The sequence below is a fragment of the Paramormyrops kingsleyae genome, chromosome 5, assembly GCF_048594095.1.
Source record: "Paramormyrops kingsleyae isolate MSU_618 chromosome 5, PKINGS_0.4, whole genome shotgun sequence".
Classification (NCBI taxonomy): Eukaryota; Metazoa; Chordata; class Actinopteri; order Osteoglossiformes; family Mormyridae; genus Paramormyrops; species Paramormyrops kingsleyae.
The window spans coordinates 30,721,793-30,745,259 of record NC_132801.1 but is presented as its reverse complement, the minus strand read 5'-3'; the positions used below and the strand labels follow the sequence as shown (position 1 = coordinate 30,745,259).

General features: G+C 42.9%; 1 protein-coding gene across 1 annotated transcript; it reads right to left on the bottom strand.

Annotated features, from left to right (window-relative positions):
- Positions 1 to 1,678: 1,678 nt before the first annotated feature.
- foxk1 (forkhead box K1) lies at positions 1,679 to 22,556 on the bottom strand. The gene is made up of 9 exons (XM_023814923.2): positions 21,838 to 22,556; positions 15,746 to 15,943; positions 8,264 to 8,420; positions 7,739 to 7,885; positions 7,415 to 7,608; positions 6,870 to 7,036; positions 6,476 to 6,727; positions 6,075 to 6,281; positions 1,679 to 5,965 (listed from the first exon to the last, which is right to left on the bottom strand). Exons 1-9 carry the CDS (start codon positions 22,233 to 22,235, stop codon positions 5,757 to 5,759), a joined length of 1,929 nt encoding a protein of 642 aa, XP_023670691.2. The 5' UTR covers positions 22,236 to 22,556; the 3' UTR covers positions 1,679 to 5,756.
- Positions 22,557 to 23,467: the final 911 nt, after the last annotated feature.

The window sequence follows — 23,467 nt, the reverse complement described above, 5'->3', positions numbered from 1 at the left end:
GTGTACCAACAACGGTGTATAAACAAGAGGGTAATACAAGCAGCGCTGCAGGATGCCTGCCTTCACACTTTTCTGCATTTATGTGATGCATTTTCTGCAGTGGCTGTTGCCTGGGTAACCGCAATGAAAGCACGGGGCAATCCAGGTACAAGGTGGGATGCAGTGCATCAGCCAAGACCTGTTGTCGCACGATTAACCTGCAAATAAACGCCGACAGGGCCAGTGTCAAAGCAAAAAACACTTTTCATCCAGCATGAACACTGTATTTAATCAAAAATTGGGATGAGCGTAAATCACTCATCCCCAAGCCAAATTCATCTGGAGCAATGACCAAATAAATCACAACATCCATTAATAGGTCTGGCCCAATGACACTGTCAAGAGTATATAAGTGTGCATGGTTCAGATAAGGTCCAGCTCTTAAATGAAAACGTCACCGGTAATTGAAAACAGCAACACGTAGCCTTTTGAAGACCAGAATCCTAAACGAGGGACGTCAAGTTTTGGTCTCCGTTGGAGGAGGACACTAGACGACGGACGGGCTTCCGTAGGGTTTATTCTTGCCATGCAGCTGCAAGGTGGCACCAGGCCCAGAGAAGCTTGGCATGGACAGTCTGAACAACCAACAACTGCACCAGTGGCTTGTTAAAAATCACATGTAAGGGTTAGCACCGTCCCAGACGTGAGCAGGCTGACAGGCCAGCTAGAGAAGATCGTGCATCGTACCTGTACAGCAAAATTCAAAACATCTCACTGCACGATATCACCCTGCCTTGCAAGGCCCTAAAAGGGGATAATTAAGGTGGAATGTTCTGGAGGGGACCACAATACTCTTGTACCATAGGTAAGGCTGCCCTCTTTCACTGAAATGACAACCTGAAATCACACTGCAATTTCACAGAACACCAGGTCCATTCCTCCCTGCAAATGACATGAGATGTAACTATTGTTTTTTTGTGTTTGTGAAATAAGACTACTTTACAGTTTATTTCCCTTTATTTCAATGCAAGAAAAGTTTCACAAGAATGCCACCAGATCTGCAAATTGCAACTATTATACCCCATCCGGGAGGGCAGTGGCACGATTTATCAAAGGACAGCATTGAAGGTTAAGTGATATTAAATGATATCAAAGTGAAACAGGGTTAAATAAGATGAATAAGGTGAATTTCAAATGTTCTGATGACTAAGCTAACTGCAGTAACACTCAGTAAGCAGTGCTTACTTAAAAACAGTTTCAGAGGGGTGGTATAAAACATGCAAACCAGCACAATTAAGCAGTGTCAGAAAAGCAAGACTGATTACGGCTGTGCATCTCACCCCTGTAACAAACCCACATCAGACTGGCGTCCTGCATGGAAGGACTGCAGTGACACGGCTGATGCTGGAATTCAGCTATATGTAAATGCCAAACTGCCAAGGGGAATATGGTTAGCCGACATATCAATGCTGAGAACAAACGACTCACAAAAGAACCTTTTGTTGCAGATGTTGCTGGAGGTCGTTTCAGGTACGATGCCCATTTCCTATCAATCCCCGTTTCTATTAATAACAGAAGAGCTCACGTCAAAAATTTGAGCTATTAAACTGACATTCGCGAGATGTCCATTAATCATATTAAAAATAATAATAATAAAAATTAAAAGCCTGGGGCAATAAATAAAAACATCACTAAAATGTTAAAGAACAAGATTTATATTCAGAGTTGAGGTTTGACACATGAAGAACTTCCCCTTGAACAAGCATTTTATTAATCATTTTGCTGTCTCACTGTTACACTTTTCTGTCCTCATTAGTTGACTCCATTAGTAGTTTTGATATTTGTTCTTTTCAGTGGCATCATTACCCAGCTTTTGGAGAAGAAAAAAAAACAATCTTAATGACATTAAAGAAAAAGTTTAAGTTTATATAACATCAATTACTATGTAAAGATATCTGAATTCCATAACACTGGCTACAAATGGGATATTTTTTTTTCCAGAAAAATAATAGTCATCTGCTCCATTTTTACTGGGTCGATATCTGAAATAATCTCTGAAAGCATCCAAGGAAATATTAATCTGCAAGAAAGGTCTTGCAAAGAGGGTTAGAGCCACAAACTGAATGGAGTCAATGCTGCAATCAGATCACATCTTATCAGGCGGCATAAGAGAAGCTCTGCAGCTCCCGTCAATGACCATCCCTAGCAGTAATAACCTTTTAAATGTGAACATTCCCTAGAAGTATAAAGCAGTATAATCATCATACATATCTCATGCTGTCTGTACAACAAGTGAATTAAGCAAATAAATCCTTTACTTTCCAATGAAAACAAGGACGACAAGTTTACAGCGGAGTCTCTTGAAAGAACATTCTCTGTATTATATATAGTGTCTGCAAATAACAGAAACAAGGGCTCGAGCTTACATACCAAAGGCTTGCATGAGCAGGGTGGTTAAACCTTATCAACCCAACAACCATCTGCTGGTAATTAATCCAGTTAAACCAGACATCTTAAATTTATAAGGGCAGTACATTCAATTTTCATATTACTCTGAGCCAAACACACAAACAACATTATTGCTAACAAAAATATACGTGATGCAGACAAGAAACTTTTATATTACAACTTTTACTACTAAATTATATTCAAATTGAAATCCAACTAGCAAGTGATAAACACCAAGTTCCATCTGTAAATAAAAATGATTTCAACTTTATTTGCTACTGTTTTAACATTTATACACTCAAAGACAGAATATTCTGAGAATTAATGAAATTCAAACATGTGCTCTCACTTCTTTAAAAATAAAAAGTCAGTATAAATTTAGAAACAGAGTCAGACACATCAATACATTCGTAGCACGACCCCTTACGACATGATGAGGTGCAACAGATTCAAAAGGTGGCGGAATGATCTGGACTCATCACGTTGCGAAGAGACACCTTTGAAAAGCCAGAGTGATACCAGCAGAAAGGAGCAAAAATGAGGGAAATGAATCTAAGTCACAATCATCTCTGTGTGGTCAGCTACCAGAGGCACAAACATAGGAAGTTTAGCCCAGCGCGAGACCAGAATGCGATACGGACACAGTGGAGGTCAGCCTGAGACGGGACCATTCACAGAGGGTAAGAGCTTGTGACATGTGTTATGGTGCTGAATTACTGTAACACAAGATTTGCATTATTTTAGTGAATCAAAACCGCTTAAGACATATGCTGCATGTCTTGTGAATGCACTATTAAAAATGTTATATGTATTACAAATACTTATCTTAAAGGACTAGTCTTTCTCAGTGACAACAGGTCTAAATAATATCGATTCAACTTAATAAAGAGTTAGAGCGGACAGACATATTACAGTGCAAGTTTTATTTTTTTTAATTTTGGGGGGAAAATCTGGTTCATAAAATATGTCCTTTACTTGACATCTCTTACTATTAAAAAAGGTAATTTATTTCCCTAAGTCCCAAAATATTCTGTAAAATATGGTTTGCACTAGTTTATATAAACGATTATTACATTCATTGTTAAATTAGTGACTTAAGGCACTTCAGCTGAAGAACATCTCTTCTGTGGGAGTTACCTGACATATATATTTGTGTTCAACATACATTCCACTTGTTCTCAGACATCTCTACACTGATTGCAGGGTCTCCTTTTCACGGACGCATTACTCATTAATGCGGACATGTCTTGAACGAAAAAAAAAAGCGCGAGGAAAGTGCCGTTATACAGAACTAGGCTATAATCTTTAAAATTTCTCTATGTTTTACGGCCTGGGAAAATGATTTACTGCTTTCAGTTGTAATTCATCTCTTCAGATTACCACTATGGTCAAAACATGGCAGTGTTGTTCATATATTTATTACAAAATACATCCATAAATCTGGCTCAGTTTCAAATCACCCAATAGTTGTATCCTTATTCAATGATGAGACAGGACTTCCTCAGTGAGAAGACATTTGTTTTGCCCAAACAAAGGAGTTTTATCAAAGCTAAATGGTCAGGCCACCTTTAGGTCATTATGGAAGATTTTAATGAGGCCAATGACCAGCCTACTGATTAGGCTTAGGCTTAGCTATCCTGAATGCTTACTGTACAGTCTGAAAGATGCCACACTATGTCAAAAAAGGCAAAAAAACAAACAAAAAAAACCCTTAACCAGGCCCAGAACCAAGCCTGTTATAGCTGAAAAGGCCAAACCTACATGTGGAGAAGCAGCCTGAGACTTTTCCAGTTGAAACTTTTCTTTGAAACACAAACTATTTCTTGTAATAACTGATCTTGTGGTGCTGCTGCAGCAACCAGCTGAATGTTAAACCAAAGAGATACAAGGCATAGCCTCTACGTTCCCTTTCAATGCACTCAAAGTCCAACGATATTTGAAAAAGTTACTTGTATTCATCAGTAGTGACTAACTCATAAGAGCTATCGGTGCTCTGGGAAAACCAAACATGGCGCAAGAATTAGTACCTGGCCCGAACGTGTCGAACAGTGACGTGTGTGATGAAAAGCAACAGTATGAGTACAGTGATGACCAAACTTCTTCAACTTGAAGAATGTCTGAGACAACCATTTCCCAGAAGTCCATGGGTATCAGCCAGACCAACATGTTAATGGACAGGCAGGCCTGCATAAAGCTACCTGACAATTTATCATCTTCCCAGTATCGAGGTGACAGTGGAGAACCAGGAGTACTGAGGCAACTGCTGTACGAAAGCCACAAGTTTGAAAATGTAGAATTTATGTTTTTGTTATTATAAAGTGACCAGTTCAAGAGTCTAACCTGCAAACAAATGACAGGGCGGCCCACCTGACATATAGTTTAACTGGAGATTTGCATTTTTATACAGCTTACTAGCCAGATATCGTGATCTTCCTGGCAGCCGGCTAACTAACCAGATACCACAATCTCTCTGGCACTTAGGTAACTATTCAGCATAAAAGCCAAGGACCATAATGTTGAACGTGGGTCGCTCCTTCAAAAGGAGGATCTGAGGCCTACTGCAGCCCAGCCTCTCCGCGATTGATCATAAATTCCGCTGGGTGTGTTGTTCTTCAGTGTGGACAGAACTGCAAAAGGCTGTCTGAAACCAAGCTATCAAAAAAAGCCCTTTACATTCAACCGAGGTTAAATCGCAAACTGTGGTGTTAAAAATACATTTTAATCTTTTAATCATATGATAATGCTCTATAATAGCAAAATACGTTTTATTTTTGTATCATATAGCTTCCATTTCAGAAAAAAAGCAGCTTTTTAATCACATCTGTAACAATCCACTTTTTAGAAAGCTAATAAAGTATTCGTGAAAAAACAAGACTTTATTTTTACGAAATTGAGACTTTAAGATACCACTGGGTTCTCTTCTCAATGCCTAATGCTTCATGTAGGAGACTAAATATATCTGTGGATAAAAATAATGTAAGTTTTGGTCCCACCCAGCTGGTAACAACGCTACAAGGGAACCTGGAATCAACAATTAGTGCTGTAAATTTCAACAAAATATAAGTATCGTCTTCCTCTCTCTGTATTAAGGATGTCTTTCCATTAAAATGGCAATCAAAATGGAGGGCAACACTTCCAAAGATTAACAGATATAGTCACTTCAAGGAGAAATATCAGTTTCGAGCTGCTCTTTACTTTACGCTAAGTTCACAATAGGATGCACTTCTCTACGCTGTTTGGCACGTTGGGTTTAGGATACTCTGAAACACACTGGAAAAACCAAGTCCTCCAGCATGTATCTTTTGCTGCTGCCGTTACCGCACACTGCCTTATTCCCCGGCGTCCTGGGGCGTCGCTGCTACAATAACGGCCTGAGGGACTGGAGCAGTGCTTTCCTCCTCCCGCTTCGGCCGCTTGGCCTCGGGCTCGCCGGGGGCCGGGGTTGGCTTCTCGGCCTCGACGCTGGCCGGTCTGTTCACCACAACTGGGGAGGAGCTGGACGCCTGGGCTGCCAAGATCTGCAGAGGACTGTTGATGGCTAGAAACACAGAAGAAGATGAAATATTAAATATTAGCGGTCAGTTTTCTTTCCAGTACACACAGATGGCCAAACAAATAAAAGGAGGACTGAGAAGGTGTATTGGTACCGTAGATGGAGCTGGAGATGCTGGTGACCGGGAGAGCGTGCTTCCCGTTCTGTGTGACGGGCCGGACGGGCAGCTGGTGCTGGCCCAGGCAGATGGGAGCCTGTTGGACCACAGTGAAGGTCGGCTGGTTGCCGCTCACTGCCTGGATGACGCGGCTGGGCGCAGACACTGGTGCGTAGCTCACGGCCTGTTGCTCACCCATAGGGCCTGTGGGGGTAAACGACAACGGCCCAGCGTGACCTTTGTCACGTCTCGTCACTCAGTTGGCTCTTGAACTTTGCTCAAGCGCTCATGTTTACTGACTCTGGACTCAAAGGATTATGGGTTAGGGCCAAAAGCAAACCCAGAAATGATCCCCATCTCCTTTAAGACATAAGTGGGGTGTGTCAGTAATAAAGTACCTTGATTGTAGGCCTCCCCCGCTGTCTCTTTGCTCCCGGGCGGCTTGGATTGGCCTAGGATGTAACCGTTAGAGGATCCGGCGGAGGTGGTCACGACCCGCACCATAGTGACGGCCGGCGTCTGTTGCACCACCTGGAGAGCGTGACCCGGGGGGTTAAGGGACACCGGCGTGTAGGTCAGCGGCTTGGCTGTCATGACGGCGGGCTGGGGGGGCACCGCGACGATGACCGGCTGGGAGCTGACCGGAGAACCTGAGCAGGACAGAGCAGGCGGGGCGGAATATGCTCAGTGTGTGAATGGGGTAGGATGTGAGGATCCAGCAGGAAATAGCCCAGTTCCTGGTAAAAGAAGTGGGACATCAGGCTGAATCTTTCGGGCAGATTCGCGACTTACCCGGAGCACTCTGCGTGTAGCGGTACTCAGGCACGGAGGCCAGCTTGGAGCCAAAGTCATGATCATGGGGGATGGGGGACCCTTCCCTCGATAGGCACTCTGGGGTCTGTAGGTCACTCGAATGGGGGGAGAGAAGGCCAGGGTGCGTCGGAGAGGCAGGGGCGCTCCTGTGTCCCAGGGGTGACATGTCGGTTCAGTGGTGAATAACAGATGGGGTCACAACACACACACGTGTATACAAACAGGCACAAGAGAAAGCAGGACGAAAGCAGCGGTAATGGGCTCAGACGCAGTGTCACCGGTGGGGCAGACGGACATAATCCACCCAGTTCAATTCTTTTCTTAGACTTTGTATTTTAATTAGGCAGAGAATGGGGACGTTGACTTTGGTCAGGTGACACACTTACTTCGTGCTGGCCGGCGATTTTATGGCAAAGGAGGAGAGAGCTAAGGAGGTTGACTTCAGGTTCTTCTGACAATCACGACAGTTTTAGCCTTTATATCCTCTATTCTACGACGAGGAACAAATCAACAGCGCCCCCTACCTGGAGGACAGGGGGCCGAACGGAGCGCGGAAACATGACACGCCTCGTTGCCGTCGCTTGCGGAAGGCCTGCTCCACCAGCTTGGGCTCCGATGAGGGGTCGATCCTCCAGAAAGAACCCTTTCCCGGCTCCTCCTGGGATCGGGGCACTTTGATGAAGTAGCGGTTCAGGGACAGGTTGTGGCGGATGGAGTTCTGCCACAAGGGGGAGCCAAACACCACATAAAACGGGCAGGTTAGCATACTACCGGCAGCTCGTAGAAACGACCTTGGGACAGCTTCCGATATGGCTTCAGGCGGCTGGTGAGAAATGTGCGAAGCTCACCTGCCAGCCCTTGTCTGCGGTTCTGTAGTAAGGATAGTGTTTGGTGATATGGGCGTATATGCCGCTGAGGGTGAGCTGCCGGTCCAGCGCTGAAGAAATAGCCTGGACGATGAGCTGTGCGTACGAGTATGGAGGCTTGGACTCATCCTGGGGGCAAACGGACATCGTCAGGGCAGCACACGGGAAATACACATGCTGTATATCACACGCCGGACCATTCCTGCAGGCTAATGTCATAAACGCTATACCTATTGTTGGTATGTCTGGTAACAGAAGGCAAAGGACTTTATATTTATATGAATAATTAGTCAAATGAGAGAAAAGAAAAAAAAAACTGAATGCTCGTAAAATCAGGAGAGGTCCACTGCGCCCCCTTGTGACATTACACTACCATTACATGAAGAGTAAACTCAATCAATTCCATTAATCAGTGACAGTGTAAGAAAGGTAATCTAAGACAAAGCAGCAAACGGGGAGAGAGAAAGAAAAAAGTAATTGTGAACAACCAAAATTAGGGAGGGTCACCTTGGGGCTGTCACCTTCTGAGCTGTCAGCCTGCTGCTCTGATACGGCCTTCGCTGCGAATTCGGCCGCCAGCTGCAGGTCTGAGGTAATGTTGCGGCCGAATCGGTAGCCCGATGACCCGGCCCCACGCGGGCTCGCGGGACAGGAGTTAGGGACACTACCAGGAGAAAGACACAGCAGATGAATAACACAAATTGTTATATCACCTCCAAGCAATTTCTACCTGCTTCAGAAACATTTCACTGACATTTTCTGTACAGTAATGAGATGGATGAAGGCTTATCCACATTTTATTTACATACATAACCATTTAGCCAGTGGTTCTTGGTCATAAACAGACAGCCTAACACTGTCCTGTGGAGCTCTCTAGTAGCATGATTCATGGTCCCCTTCGATGACAGAAAGCCATCCAGGTCCTGATGCATGTCTGTATGAGCTTCACACTGTGAAATAGAAGTTCTTGGTCTGGAACGAGCATCCATGTTCTTTTGAAGTGGAACGCCAGCCTTGTCCAAGGCGTACAGAACTGCAGATCCCCAGATGATTCCTTGGATTTTGTGCAACTTTTTGAATGATTGTATGTATAGTTCTCTGCGGTTCTTTGGCAGGCTGAGCGCCATAGGGAATGTTCATTAAAAGGTTCCCCCACTTGGACAACGTTACTCTCATAGTGGCTCACTGGAGCCTGGAAGTACCAGGGGTGGCTGTAACTTTACACTTCATCCACAGGTGATCAGGCACAATGCGGTTCTGTGCTCCGGTAACCTCACTCCCATGATAATGACCAAAGTTAGACTGATTTATACTGGGCAGGACTGGCCCAAATCAAAGCCAAACTATGTGCAAAATACACCTGCAAAACATTTAACCTTATTTATCCATTTTCAAGTTAAAGTATAAACAGCTGGATGAGTCATGTCTGTTGAGGTCAATTCATTTTCCATGACCTCTATTCCGATGCAGGTATGCGTATTTTATTCAATACTTATTAAACATCTTTAAATTTCAACATATGATGAAGTGTTCTTTCAAAGTAAAATATCAAAACCGAAAATCTATGACTTAAATACTAGTATAACCAACCTCTGACAATGTGCCAATAGCTCTGCTCTGCTATACAGAACCATCATCATATAAACAAATATAAACAGTTTAAATATTTGAAAATGATACATTTCAATGAGACATCAATTTTAATCCTTCTACTTCACATCGTATGATTATGATAATAGCGATCAACCAAAAGGCAATATTCTGCCCTATAAGTAATCCAAAAATATGAATGTAACAACTTTCTTCAAAAGCACTTTAATTCTACATTATGGTGCAACCTTATTTCTATAGATTAATACACTTGGGAGTGAACCATGTTAACCGCTAGGCAGGCTGGTGAAAATGCCCCTTGGAGAGCGTGATATCCCATGTAGGCAGAGTTACCTTGTAACAGTGTCACCAGCTTGTGCAATCTTGCTCTTTGCAGTCAAGAGGATTTCTATCCGCCGACAGATCTGTCTCTCTCAAGACGCTGCACACTTCAGAAAAAACGTCACTAAGAAACATGATGGCGCTTTTGGAATTCCCTCCTTGTTGATGACTGGTTAACGGCAGAAGACTCGTTTTTTTGCGGTCCTGGTAACTTCTGAGGTTCCCTGTAGCGTCTATCCGTTTTCCGTCATTTCAGCGCCGTGCCTAGTCTACTAGGCGGAGCAACAAGCTAAAGCCTAAGACCAATAAATTAGCAAAAAAAACTATCCAAACGATACCTCAGACAGCTATAGCCCTAACAATTTATTAATCCACAGAAAGGTTTCGCTATATTTGTTTTCCTAAAGACTCCACCGCAAACTATATTGCCAAAAGTATTGGGACACCCCTCTAAATCATTCAATTCAGGTGTTCCCATCACTTCCATAGCCACAGGTGTATAAAATCAAGCAGCTAGGCATGCAGACTGCTTCTACAAACATTTGCGAAAGAAAGGGTCACTCTCAGGAGCTCAGTGAATTCAAGCGTGGCACCGTGACGGGATGCCACCTGTGCAATAAGTCCATTCATGAAATTTCCTCGCTACTAAATATTCCACAGATAACTGTTAGTGGTATTATAACAAAGTGGAAGCAACTGGGAACAACAGCAACTCAGCCAGGAAGTGGTAGGCCACAGAGTGGGGACAACGCATGCTGAGGCGCACAATGTGCAGAAGTCACCAACTGTCTGTAGAGTCAATAGCTACAGACCTCCAAACATCATGGGGCCTTCAGATTAGCTCAAGAACAGTGCATGAGACCTTCATGGAATGGGTTTCCATGGCCGAGCAGCTGCATCCAAGCCCTACATCACCAAGTGCAATGCAAAGCGTTAGATACAGTGGTGTAAAGCACGCCACCACTGGACTCTAGAGCAGTGCAAGATGTGTTCACTGGAGTGACAAATCACGCTTCTCTGTCTGGCAATCTGATGGACGACTCTGGGTTTGGCAGTTGCCAGGAGAACAGTCCTTTGCCTGACTGCATTGTGCCAAGTGTAAAGTTTACTGGAGGGGGGATTATGGTGTGGGCTTGTTTTTCAGGGGTTGGGATTGGCCCCTTAGTTCCAGTGAAATGAGCTCTTAATGCTGCAGCATTTGGAGCCATTTTGGACAATTTCATGCTCCCAACTTCGTGGGAACAGTTTGGTGACGGCCCCTTCCTGTTCCAACATGACTGCACACCAGTGCAGAAAGCAAGGTCCATAAGGACATGGATGAATGAATCTGGTGTGGAGGAACTTGACTGGCCTGCACAGAGCCCTGACCTCAACCCGATAGAACACCTTTGGGATGAATTAGAGCGGAGACTGTGAGCCAGGCCTTCTTGTCCAACATCAGTGCCTGACCTCAAAAATGCTCTCCTGGAAGAATGGTCAAAAATCCCATAAACACACTCATACACCTTGCGGACAGCCTTCCTAGAAGAGCTGAAGCTGTTATAGTTGCAAAGGGTGGGCCAACTCCGTATTAAAGCCTAGGTATTAAGAGTATGATGTCATTGAAGTTCATGTGTGTGTAAAGGCAGGTGTCCCAATACCTTTGGCAATATATTGTATCTACTGTCATGTTCTCCACACAGAATGTGCACCTGAATCTACCATGATGTTGAGGTTCTATGTTAAAATCCGCTGCTGCATGTTTTGGTGTTGATAGAGCAGCCGTGATTTCTTTCACAAGGACTCGTTCCAGCCCAGGGACGTTGGCAGCCATAAGATTCCCTGCATTACCATGAAAATATAAAATCGCAGGAAGTGAGGACCAGTCTCGACAGGGACTGTTAACTTCAGAGCAAGACTGTCATCAGGAGGCGTTCCTAGAAAACTTGACATTTCTTCTAAAAGCACAGATGTCACCAGCCAGTGCATTCAAGCAGCTCTCTCAATGAGTGCTTGCTGACAGGAGGTGGTAAGCTGGGCTTTCAGCACTAACGTCTTCTCACCAAAGTGCTTTTATTCGTGGGTGAAGGCAGGTCCTCTAGGGATGTGGTGATCCGAGCTAAAAGCAATTTATTAGCTGCCGAAAGCCTTCACAGTTGACCACATTCATTAGCATTATGTAATTTTAAAAAATATTTTGCATAATTTTCACACTTTCTCCTTGTTATGCTTCTGTTTCGCTGACACATCACCATGTCCACCCCTTCCATTTATTTCAGATCAAAATGGCCCCACATCAAACATGGTTTTGTCTGAAGTGAGACCACACCATTGCAAACTGCTGCACTGCTCCCACCGTGATCTTTTTCATACACGGCGCCCTCTTGTGTTCATTACATCAGTGTAACTATGGGCAAAGGCACAAGACAGGGAACATGCAAACTCCACACGGAACCCTAGCAGGTCCCAGCGGCGTGAGGCGACAGTGCAAACCACTGCACCACTGCACCACCCCGACACTTTAGCTCACAATAGGTCATATTTGACACAACAAACATAGCAACAATTTAAACCACTTACCTGATAAGCGTGGTTATGTAAAATTCAGATTAAAAGTTATTCCAACAATATCTACAAATTACCAACAGCAGTTCAAATATACAGGAAGAGATCTTAAGATCACTGAAAGGCATCTGCATATGATAAATTTCTACCATATCTAAATCCAATGGGCATGTAAAAGGTTCTAGAGATTTTATCCTACCCACATACATACATAAATAATTATTTCAGCAAAATACAAATTTAAAACGGTTTGTCATGTTAAATGTACACACCCATACACATACTGCTTATTAGCCACTAGATGGCGGTAAGACTACACTTACAAGTCACGCTTGGGCAGAATTGTTGTAAACAGTTAAAATGCATCTTAAGTGCAAGTCTGTAAGCAGACAAGCTCAGGTGGTAACTTCATATACTACGTGACTTTTTCCAACACACCAATGAGACAGCAACGCTGGTGCAGAACAGGCCCACAATGGACCAGCACACGCATTTGGCCCTTGTGCTGTCTCCAGCGGATCACCCAGTAAAGTGACTCCAGAGCGGAGCGGACAGCGGCGGCAGGGGCCCTAATCGGGGCGAGGCGCACAGCCAGCGCATGGTCAAAGTGCGAGCCTGAGGTAGCACTTTCAGAGTAGCGTAAAAACACCACCCAGTTCTAAGTGGATCAGACAAGCACAGCTAAGGTGCGACGGCCTCATTACCCACGTCAGAACCTATGATGAGAACCTCTTAATGAAGAATTAGTCGATCATCATATATAGAAAAATATTTACAGTAGACATTATCTTTCTGCTTATATCAACATAATACCAGTATAACCCAATATCACATATTACATTTAAAGACACATGTCGTACAGGTCTTCGCAAACCACTGTTTGAATCGTAACAGTCCGCAACACATTTTTATGAAAAATTCAAATAGCATTTAAAAAAAATAAATCTTGGCCGAACTTAATAAAACCCGATATCTACCCACCTAACAGACAGCTGGAAATACACACAAACATCTTTCACGGTACCAGTCATAATTTTCTGTTCATTATTTATCACTGTTACTGTGTTCATTAACATTAAGTAGAATATTTCTGCTGCACTGAAATATACATTTTTCAGACACTTTAACTCCTGCGGGAATGACCGGCTCTTTACATTGGGTGTCGGGCCAAAACAATATGAAGAGCAGATTTATAGATTTCAAAATGCTGAACTTTCAATCCATGCAATGTGTGGAACAAACAGCCCCAAAATAAAGGTGCGGGTCCAGCACGTCCTGCCGGGAAGAACAACAGCTTTTGTTCCACAGCAGAAATAGCCACAACAAGAGGCCCCCCCTTCAAAGGGGTCACGTGACCATCGAAGCTCCACCCACTACAACTGTCACTGGTTCTGCCCTGCCAACACCCTGTCTGACAAAATGAAAACAATCACAAACAAAGCGTCCTCCTAGTCCCCGCACAGAGGAGGACGGCCCTGCCTGACTGAATGGGGTATACAAAGAAAACACTGGTATGCAGGCACTGTTTTGGGCGTGAGAGCAGGGTGCTGGAGCCTGTCCAAGAAATGGAGGGAGAGGCAGTGAGGAAAGCTCCGAAAAGGAAACTGGCTGCTAGATACACAAGTGCTGCACTCCCCCCGTCAGCCAATCAGCAGAGGGCAAACTAAACATATGCCATATATGGAATCTGTACACACATGCACTCATTAAGGGCCGCATGGGAGGAGAGGTGCCACAGGGGGCAGGATTCTAGGAAAAGTAAGAGCACATGCTGGAAGGAGGGAGACCGGGGGAAAACCTGGGAGACAGGCAGACGGAGCAAGAGGCAGAATGGAAGGGGCGCCTTGCACAAAACCTTAATGAATGCATTAGAACACAGTCAAACGTGTATTACGTAAGAATGTGCGTCTCTTACATAACACATTATGCAGAAACCTTTGATAGAATGACACAAATTCTTAGAATAATGACAAGTGCATAGTATTAAAATTTTATATTTAGAGATCTGAAATACATCTTCACACATTTTTAATCAACCTGCACTGATACATATATAAAGAGTAACTCAGCATTTCTGTCCTGTCATACAACAGAACATAAAGTATGGATTATCTGGGAAAAACCAGACACCTCAAAGATAGGAAATATATTGAAATAAACTTCAAAACAAATTTAATTGAAACGCAACATATTACGCCATTATTTTGTAATAATTGTTTCACTTAATCCTTTTAAAATTACTTGAATGAATCACATGCTTTATAATCATGAATCAAGTATAAATATAATCAAGTGTTTAAAGCTAAAACGCTGGATACTTACTGAGTGGTCAGAAAAAACAGCTCATTTTAGCCAAAGCTCACAAAAATTCCTTATTTACTGTCTACCTGAACCAGGAAGCCTGATCCAACCAGCTGTTACTGCCCACATCTCTGAAGAACAAACTGACCAGTAACTGTAATCTAAAATGGAATTAAGTGAGCATAGTTTAGCATTTTTATGTACTGCGTATGTATCAAAAGATTTGTAAATAGCTAATGTCTGCACAGACTGATTTACAAAAATGAAGAGCAACCATCAGGTCAAAGGCCAGTGTGGGTTGTGCTTCATTTCTCAGAAGTACTTTGGGATACAGATTAAGAACATTGGGAGAGATCAGAGATAAGCAGCATAACAAGGGCAAGATGTGTGAGGGGGGCCAAAAAGAGATACATGGGTGTTCAGCCTGGGCTATTCAAGAGGGGGTGTCCTAGAATAAGCAAACGATGCCCCCACATCGGCTGCTTAGTTCTTAGTTACTTATGTGATCTCCAAGTTTTAAGGCTGAAAAGCCCCTTTGTAGCCAATCCTTACCGAAACAAAAAAAAAAAACCCTGACCTTCATATATCAAAACAAATACTCGCCAATTTCCACTGACATTCTTCCCAATGTTGCAATATCCTAAACAATTATAAAAATGCTGCCTCATCACTCTTCATTCTTAAGTGGCAAAACTGTGCAGGTTGATCAGTGCAGGGATGAGGATTAAAACCCACATTGCATCAAGACCCTGACAAACTCTGTCACGATCTTAAGATGACCTGCAACATCCTTAAAGACCATGTAGTATTTCAGTAGCAACCAGCCACCAACATATTCTGAATAGATTTTTAGGGCTCACACACACACACACACACACACACACAGACACACACACACACACACACACCAAAGACCTATCATCTGTTATTTCTGTCACCTTTAACAAGCGTCATGATCTCCGCACACCAAAAGACGAGTAGCCCGACAAACTTGGGTCTGCGGTTTCCCCGAGGTCCTCCTGGGGAGCTTTACAGCAGTTTGCCCCGGGGAGCCCCAACACGAAAAACCGGCTCATGGTGCAAAAAGAGACATCACTGCCACGACAGTATGCGCAGCTGCATTAATGCACCAAGCCTCCCGCGATGGCGCATTAATGAGCCGGACGGACTAACGGCCACTAAGCAAAGCTGAGCGACTCGAAAGGGACAGACCTGATAGTTCCTGTTGGAGAGGCCAGTGGACTCATGAGGCTCCTGAAGTCATTGTCAGGAATGTTGATTTTCAGTGGGGACATCTGGGGACAGAGCGGCCTGACCGGGGACAGGGACACGATCTCCTTCACTGCTTCCTGGTGGCACAACGCCGTGAACTGGATTTTTATGATTGTGCTAGGAAACCGGAATGTGCACCTGAAATTTAAGAAAAATTGAAGAAAATTTAAGAAAACCGCAAAATACATGGGAAATTCTGGCCTTATGGATGTGACATGTGACATTTAAACTCATACTGGCAAACAAAATGCCTCCAAGCATGGACAAGCTTAGTACAATGATTTAATTTGCATTGTTCCATGTAACCTCCTGGGTTGAACAGTCAAATCCTAAAAATTCATATATTAATTGACAAATTAGAAATGCACAGCATTTTATCAGGTTAACGGATGAGATCAAACAAACCTTTGCATGAAACTTCCAATATACATTAACCAAGCTGCAATGTTTACTCACATCAGCGAAACAGCATTACATTAAAAGCAGGTCATTTTCATGTCGAGAATATCAAAACTCAAAAGCAAATTTACTTCATATAAAACTGCAAAAAATCACAGATTCTTAATTATAACTCCAGTTATAGTTGTTCTAACGTGCAAACAGCCAAATGACAGCAAATCACACAGATGCAGACAATCGGTATGTTCGGTTTCACATAGCAGAGCTTGACTGCCTACAGGATTTCTTCCAAACAATCACCATTTAAAATGAAGCAACGCTTAAGCGAATGAAGACATTCTTCACTCAATTGCTCAATGTTTGTTTAAAAAGCATTACTTAATACAACTGAATTGAAACACAGGATGCACCTTGCTGGTGGGGAAGGACTAACTTAATGCCTTCTGGAGAGTGGACCCTTCATAAAGGAGTTTTATCGAGCCAACTTCCAGCTGCTGATCCTGGTCATGGGGGTCTAAAGCATCTCAGACAAGGCTTGGGTACAACCTGAACAGGATGCCAGTCCGTCGCAGGACAAACTTAGAGATGCCAGTGATTGCATGTCACTGTACAGTGAGAGAAAGCCAGAGTGCATGTTGGTGCACAGAAAGAACATGTGAACAACCATGGTGGTGTGAGGTAACAGAGCTCCAGATGCTTTTCTGGAAGAAATACTTTTTTTTGTAAAGGCACTAACAAAAAAAAAAAGGTTGTGTCAGACCTGTGCAAATGTCGACCCACAGAGCTGTTGTTACTGGCCCGTGTGATCGATTAAAAAAAGAGTCTGTGACGATGAACAGATTTTTATTCACAAATAATTGTTTATTATTAATTCAAAGAAGTAAGTTAAACACACAAAAAAAATCACAGATTCTCTTGACTTCTAATGACAGATTTGATGCTTTCCAAAAAGGAAAAGCAAAATCTTACAAATAGAGTTTGTAGATATTGTAGCTTTTGTGGGACAGGAAAATAGTCACTAAAACCGGGCCCCAACTCACATGGTGAAGTTTGGATGTGGCCCATCAAAAAAAATTATTGACCAGGCCTGTATTCACACACCGACTTGAAAAGAATTAAACATTTCTTTTTTTTTCTCCCAAGTAAAGGGATCTGTTCTAGATTGTGTGAATAAGCATTAACTTCTGTATCTGAACCGTTTTGCTTTTAGTTGTCTTTAAGCAAACACTGCTAACCCAAAATGCACCACAGACTATACCAGAAGAATTTTGGCATGTAAATGCAATATATATATGTGTGTGTGTATGTTCAGAAGCTTGCTGGTTTGAATCCCGTGAATGCCATGAGTGATCCTACTCCATTGGGACTTTGAGAAAGACCCTGAACCTGCAACTGCATCTTCCTGGGTATGATGTTAACCTACATCCAGCCCTGCAAGGAGGTTCTCCAACTTACAGGGAAAGTTGGGGGTTGGTGGCAGAATTGGTGCTTCAGTCACTTGAAAAATCTCACACTGCTCCATTCGGACTAGTGTGGTGCTGAGGTGCCGCATGACTGCGCTCAGGTTCTCGTCCCTGAGGTGGTTCATCATGTGGTGGGTGCAGTAAAGCATTATATCAACTGGTGCTCCTTACCCAAGTGTTAGTTACGTACTGATGCCATGTTTGTTTATCATTAATCAATCATAATAGTTCATGTACTTCATGCAGTTACTATACTACTATCTGTTCATGTACTTGAGTAGTAACTGAGTTACTTAGTTACTTGTCTCCTCATGTAGAGTATTACCAAGTATATCATCCTTGTGAAAAGTGTAAACCACATTATAAATAAGTACACCGCTGCACAAATAAGTACCTTAACACACACAAAATTGAAAGAGAGACTTCTCCTTTATAGACAGGAAAAATCAAACCGATTCTTTTCCTTAATCTAACAGTAACTGGTAGTAGTGGATCGTCATATTAGAAACACAAAATGTCTCTAAGATGGTACTTATCCATAGTTCCCAAAAATTACTCAGCCCATCCACCCCTCCCACCAGCAGCAAGCCAGGCTGGCTCCCCCAGGGAATGTTTACACATGCAGGCGAGAGAGAGCCAAACTGCAGCAGTCAGTGCGACCAGAGCGAACAGAGAGCCCGGCCCAAACGCAAACAATCAGGGAGACGGCGAACTCTTTCCATACAGACCTTTATTAGAGACATCCCATTGCCAGGAGGAGAAACAAGCCTCTCAGACTGTGTATGCCAGAAATACACTGAAGCAATGCAAGAACTGGACATGCATCAAGGCAAGGCAACTAACAGTTAGGCTGGTTATCCTGAGAGTTTTTGCATTATATCAATATCTAAAATGTCTTGCAAGCATTTCACTTGACAGACAAAAAGGGAAGTGATAGACAAAACAGAAAAGTTTACAAACTTGAAAAGACCGTTTTTTTTTTATAATAACATTACAAAGACATATTTGTATAAGTAGAATAAAAATGTGCTACAATTGTTTCTGTATGGGTGCAAAAACTAAATAATCCAACAACTGCCGAGATCCTCTGGAAGAGTATAAGTTCCTAGATTAAGGGAAAGACAACAGAAATTTGAGTTTAATACACTGTAGACGTTATTTTTTTAAACCATACCAATGAATCATTAAATGTGTTTACGGTACATAATGACACCCGGCGAGACCAAACAGGCATTCAGTTTAACATACAAACCACACTATCACTCCACACACTGTGGTTGCTCCTACGAAAACATGCGTCAGTTAAAATATAGAAACACTGACAGTTGCTTGGTAATACTCTGTAGTTACAGTATTACATGCAGGCAAACAGATCCCGAGAAATGAGTGACGAGGATTTCCAGAACCGAGCCCTGCTGATATTCACAGGCATGTTTCCTGTAGAGTAGGGTGTCATCATCTATAGGAAGACAACAGTCCCAGCAGGTAATAAATGCTGCATTATAAGCAGCAGCTAATTGTTTAGGATAATATTACTTCACTTCATTGCAAAGACACTCAGGGACCATAGAAACATACCAGACCAGAACTTTCCACTGACTGAATCAGTCCTCTGTAGAATTCTCTGGATTATGGTCACACATATATAAATCACAAACAGACACCAGGCCAGATCAATCCCCTCCACTGCACCATTTCCTGAGTATCATAGCTAGATACATGCTGTCAGGTTTTTAAAAAAATGATGTACAGAGATCTATTTATAAAGCCCGGCTCAGTAAACTTCCCTCCAAATTCAGCGATGTCTTCTCGCCATTTTTTATTGTCTGGCACATTTTAGGCGGCCCCTCGCATCTGCGAATCACACGCCGTTCGTCACCGGAGACTCCAGCAAACTTACACTGGCAATTAAACCCAGTTAAACGTTCACTGGGCTTCCACGTGCAATAATGCCCACTTGTAACACCAAGCAGCATGCCTTCAACCAAACCATCTAATAAATAATTCTGCACAGTGATGAACACCACTGTCTCTATAGCTTAAAATCACGGATAAAATTTGAGAGGCGTCATTTTCCAATCGTGGCTGAAAGGCTGGCAGCAGTGAAACAAGCCTCCATTGTTCCCCTAAATGAGGTCGAGTTTACATCAAACGGGGTCTCTCCACTGGCCCCCGGACAAGAGAATCCATTATCACGCCCCAGCGCCTTTTCTGACTGGCATTTGGATGTTCTGCAAGATGCCAAGTGATTTGTACTGTGAAAATAAGAGCAGTGAAAGCTACTCAAATGGGAGGTGCCCATGTAAAAAGCCAGCTATTCCTGGCAGACTAACAAACACTCCAGACTGTGGAAGTCTTATACAGAATCAGCGCCCACTACAATTTTAACTGAAAACAGGAACAGCCATTTACAATGTTCTTCACCACCAAGACACCAGGTGCACTAACAATCAACTGTGGTGTAAACTTTGTTATTACTTAATGTCAGGCCGCCATCTCTCGGAGCTCAAAATACTGATCCTTAGTTTTCTTCTGGACCCTCACATTTTTATGGAAAATAACTAAAAAACAATAGTTGATATCTTTCTGGTGATTGCAGCACCTATTTACAACTAAATAGATCTAAAGAATGGCTCCCTAACTTACCATTTCTGATGTCAGCCATTTTGTAATGTCCAATTTCCCTGTGCAAATTGCTACAGCCTACGTATCACACTTCACCTTAAAATGCAACATGCACAAAAAAACCACATCCACTGAAAATCCATGATGCATGTCAGTCAAGGTGATGGAGGGGATTTTTCAGTCTAACACAGACGGCTGTATCTGCATGGCTGCAGAAACTCCACAGTGTCAATAAAAAATTAAGAATTTTGCTAGTAAGCATTACTGAATATTGTGATTAGATTCTAATCTGTAACTAAATAAAACGCCTGGCATGCAGACAGCGGTAGGCTGTTGACTTTTAGTAAAGGAAAACAAACTCCCAGACTAGATTTACAGATTAAACACATTTTAAAGTGCTTAGCTTCAGGGGTGACTGTATATTTTAAGTATCAACAAATATTTGTTTATCACGCACGAGTTTACATAAACAGCATAAGTCTGCGCCCGTACATTTTATCAACTGAATCAAATGTTATTCTGCTGATACTAGAAAAAAATCACAGCATAATTAAAAAGAAATTCCGTTCTATACGTGCTGTGTTGTGACTGCAAATAGATCACAGAAAAATAAAACCTTAAGAGAAATGTATGTAACACTATAGTGATCTGGTTTTACCCCGACAACTCGGAGCTCATGTTGTACATGCGGAAAAGGGGCTGGAAGCGCGACCCCGAGAACGGGGGCGCGCCGCCGGATGCGGGAAACGGGTTTGCGATACGGTCCCGCGCTAAAGATGGCGGCCGCTCCCGGCAGAACACGTGACCGAAGGCGTACGCGGCCCTCGCGCTCGGCTCGGTCGACGTCTGACGTAGTGTGTTTATGTTGAGCGAGCGCATCCGCCTGCAAAACATAAACATGCTGCTGCGGCCACATCTGGGTCCGTTAAATTAAAGATGGATAATTAAGGCTAATGTGGCCAAAGAAAAGCGCCCCCCCCCCCCCAATGGCAAAGTATCGGGCTGTCAACGCATGTTTGACTCAAAAATAACTTCCTGTTTTAATCTGGCTTAATTAGAGTTTGACGACATGGCCATAAGTTTGATTTTGTCTGCGAGATTCGGCCAAAAGTGTCGTTTATCGCCTTCGTTGCCTAACTCCTGCAACAAATCCAAATATTACAGTGTTGACAGCGAGCTAAACTGCAGTATTTGGGTTTAACTGAAAAAAATGGCTGATTGAATTTCTTACCTAATACATTTCAGACAACACATCAACTAGTAAAATGAACTAGAACCTATACGCGTTTACGGTTTTCAGGAAACAACTAACCAATGATCACAAAAATTATATATGCAACATATTTTAATCTAGAATGACATTAACTGCAAAGGTTGCAATATGATTAAAAAACGCAACAAATTTTCCACAAGCTTCTTAATGATCCACGATGCTGCAGCCGAGTTTGATAATTACATAACAACAGATGACAAGATAATGCTGTCGCCATCGGAAAATTGTGCATTAAATAAGACGATCGGACACATGTAATGCAAAGGGCTTACTCTCTCGGTAGCCGAAGCGGAGGGGCGCCTCTCCTTTGGAAAACGCCGTCCACGAAGACGCCGTTTTTGCCCAGGCAGCGCAAGTAGAAAAACGGCTCCTCAAAAGTGATCTGCAGGTGCCGCCTAGAGATGAAGCTGGAGTGGCCCATGTTCACGTCTACCGATCCGTGTGAAGAGTTACGGCCGATGGTTACCGTCCGCAGCCGCATTACAAACTCAAAGTCCCTGCCTTCCAGGCGCGCCAGGGCCCGAGGAGGGGATAGGGCTACGGGTTCAATCCCTGCAGGACTGGCCGAGTGGGAGTACATGGGTGCTGCTGCCACTCGCACCGGGCTGCAGGGAGCAGACTTGAGAGCCAGCAGGGCCCTCGCTCCGGTATCATCCGCGAAATCAGACATGTTTTTGGAAGATACACAGGGATACCAACTTTAGGTACACCACTAGGAGAAACTAAGTCTTGTTGATGGGAGCGCAGCACAACATGGATTGGGTCCCTCTAACACCCGCAACGGATCCCCGGACCTGGATCGGACGGAAGTGCAGCTTAATCTTAAAGACACGACGGGCTTCATTCGACATTCGAGACGGTTTCTTCAGAAACTGCTTGCGTTTTTACATACGAATCAAAATACCCAAAAAATAAATTATTTATGTTTACTTGTTCCAGTGTTTATAACCTTAAACCTTGCACAGGAATCGATGTAGATGAAACACGGAATGTGATATACAGGCGCAATTTTACTTTTAGGCGATCGATTATGAATGTATAACATGTCCTTGCAAAACGCATCAATTGCCAACTGAACAGCCTCTGGCCGAAATTTGTGATCACAGAATATTTTATTCAACAAAACGCATAACGTCACTCGCCCACAAATAGTTAACTCTTAGTTCCTGGAACTAGACACGTGCGTTACATGTGGCATTACTGTGAGCTCAAAGTGAATAATCTTTTATTTTAAGTTAATATATGATGAAATGTGAGTTTCATACTTTTAGATGCAAAATGTAAAAAGTCATGCAAGGCAATTTAAAGGGGTTGTTTAAAAGTACGAGTTCGTTGGCGCTTGGTATCCGTGCTGTGTTTATAAACACGAAAGGTACAAGAAAAGCCAAAAGCACGGAAAATGGACTTCATAGAAGGACTGACTGTATTGCACCCCTGCAACACACCAGCAGGAGGCAGTGTCGGATCAGTCTTAGCAGCTCTGCTTGCGACTTGCAGAAATGTAATCGAAGTTACTTAGTGAGTAGCGTTAAAAATACTGGTTCAGTCTAATGCGACAGTCTTTAGTACCTTAACATCACAAATAAGTGGAGTTAAACTTCTTAAAAAAATAATTTATATGCTATCTGTAAATGATACGCATAATTGTTTTGCTTCATTTCATTTAAAACTATTAAATACTACTGCAATCAAACAGGCTTAATATTAGGAAACATACCCTCTAAATGATATAGGAACCTCTTTAAATGTTATTTTTTCATGCTCAAATTTTAAGTATAATCAAATATTAACATAAAGCCTGTAATATCAAATGCACATTTAGTCATAATGAAGTCAAGCATTTTGTGTGGTCACTGTTGGCAAAGTAAACATGTAACCTGTGTTAATATATTTGCAATGTTT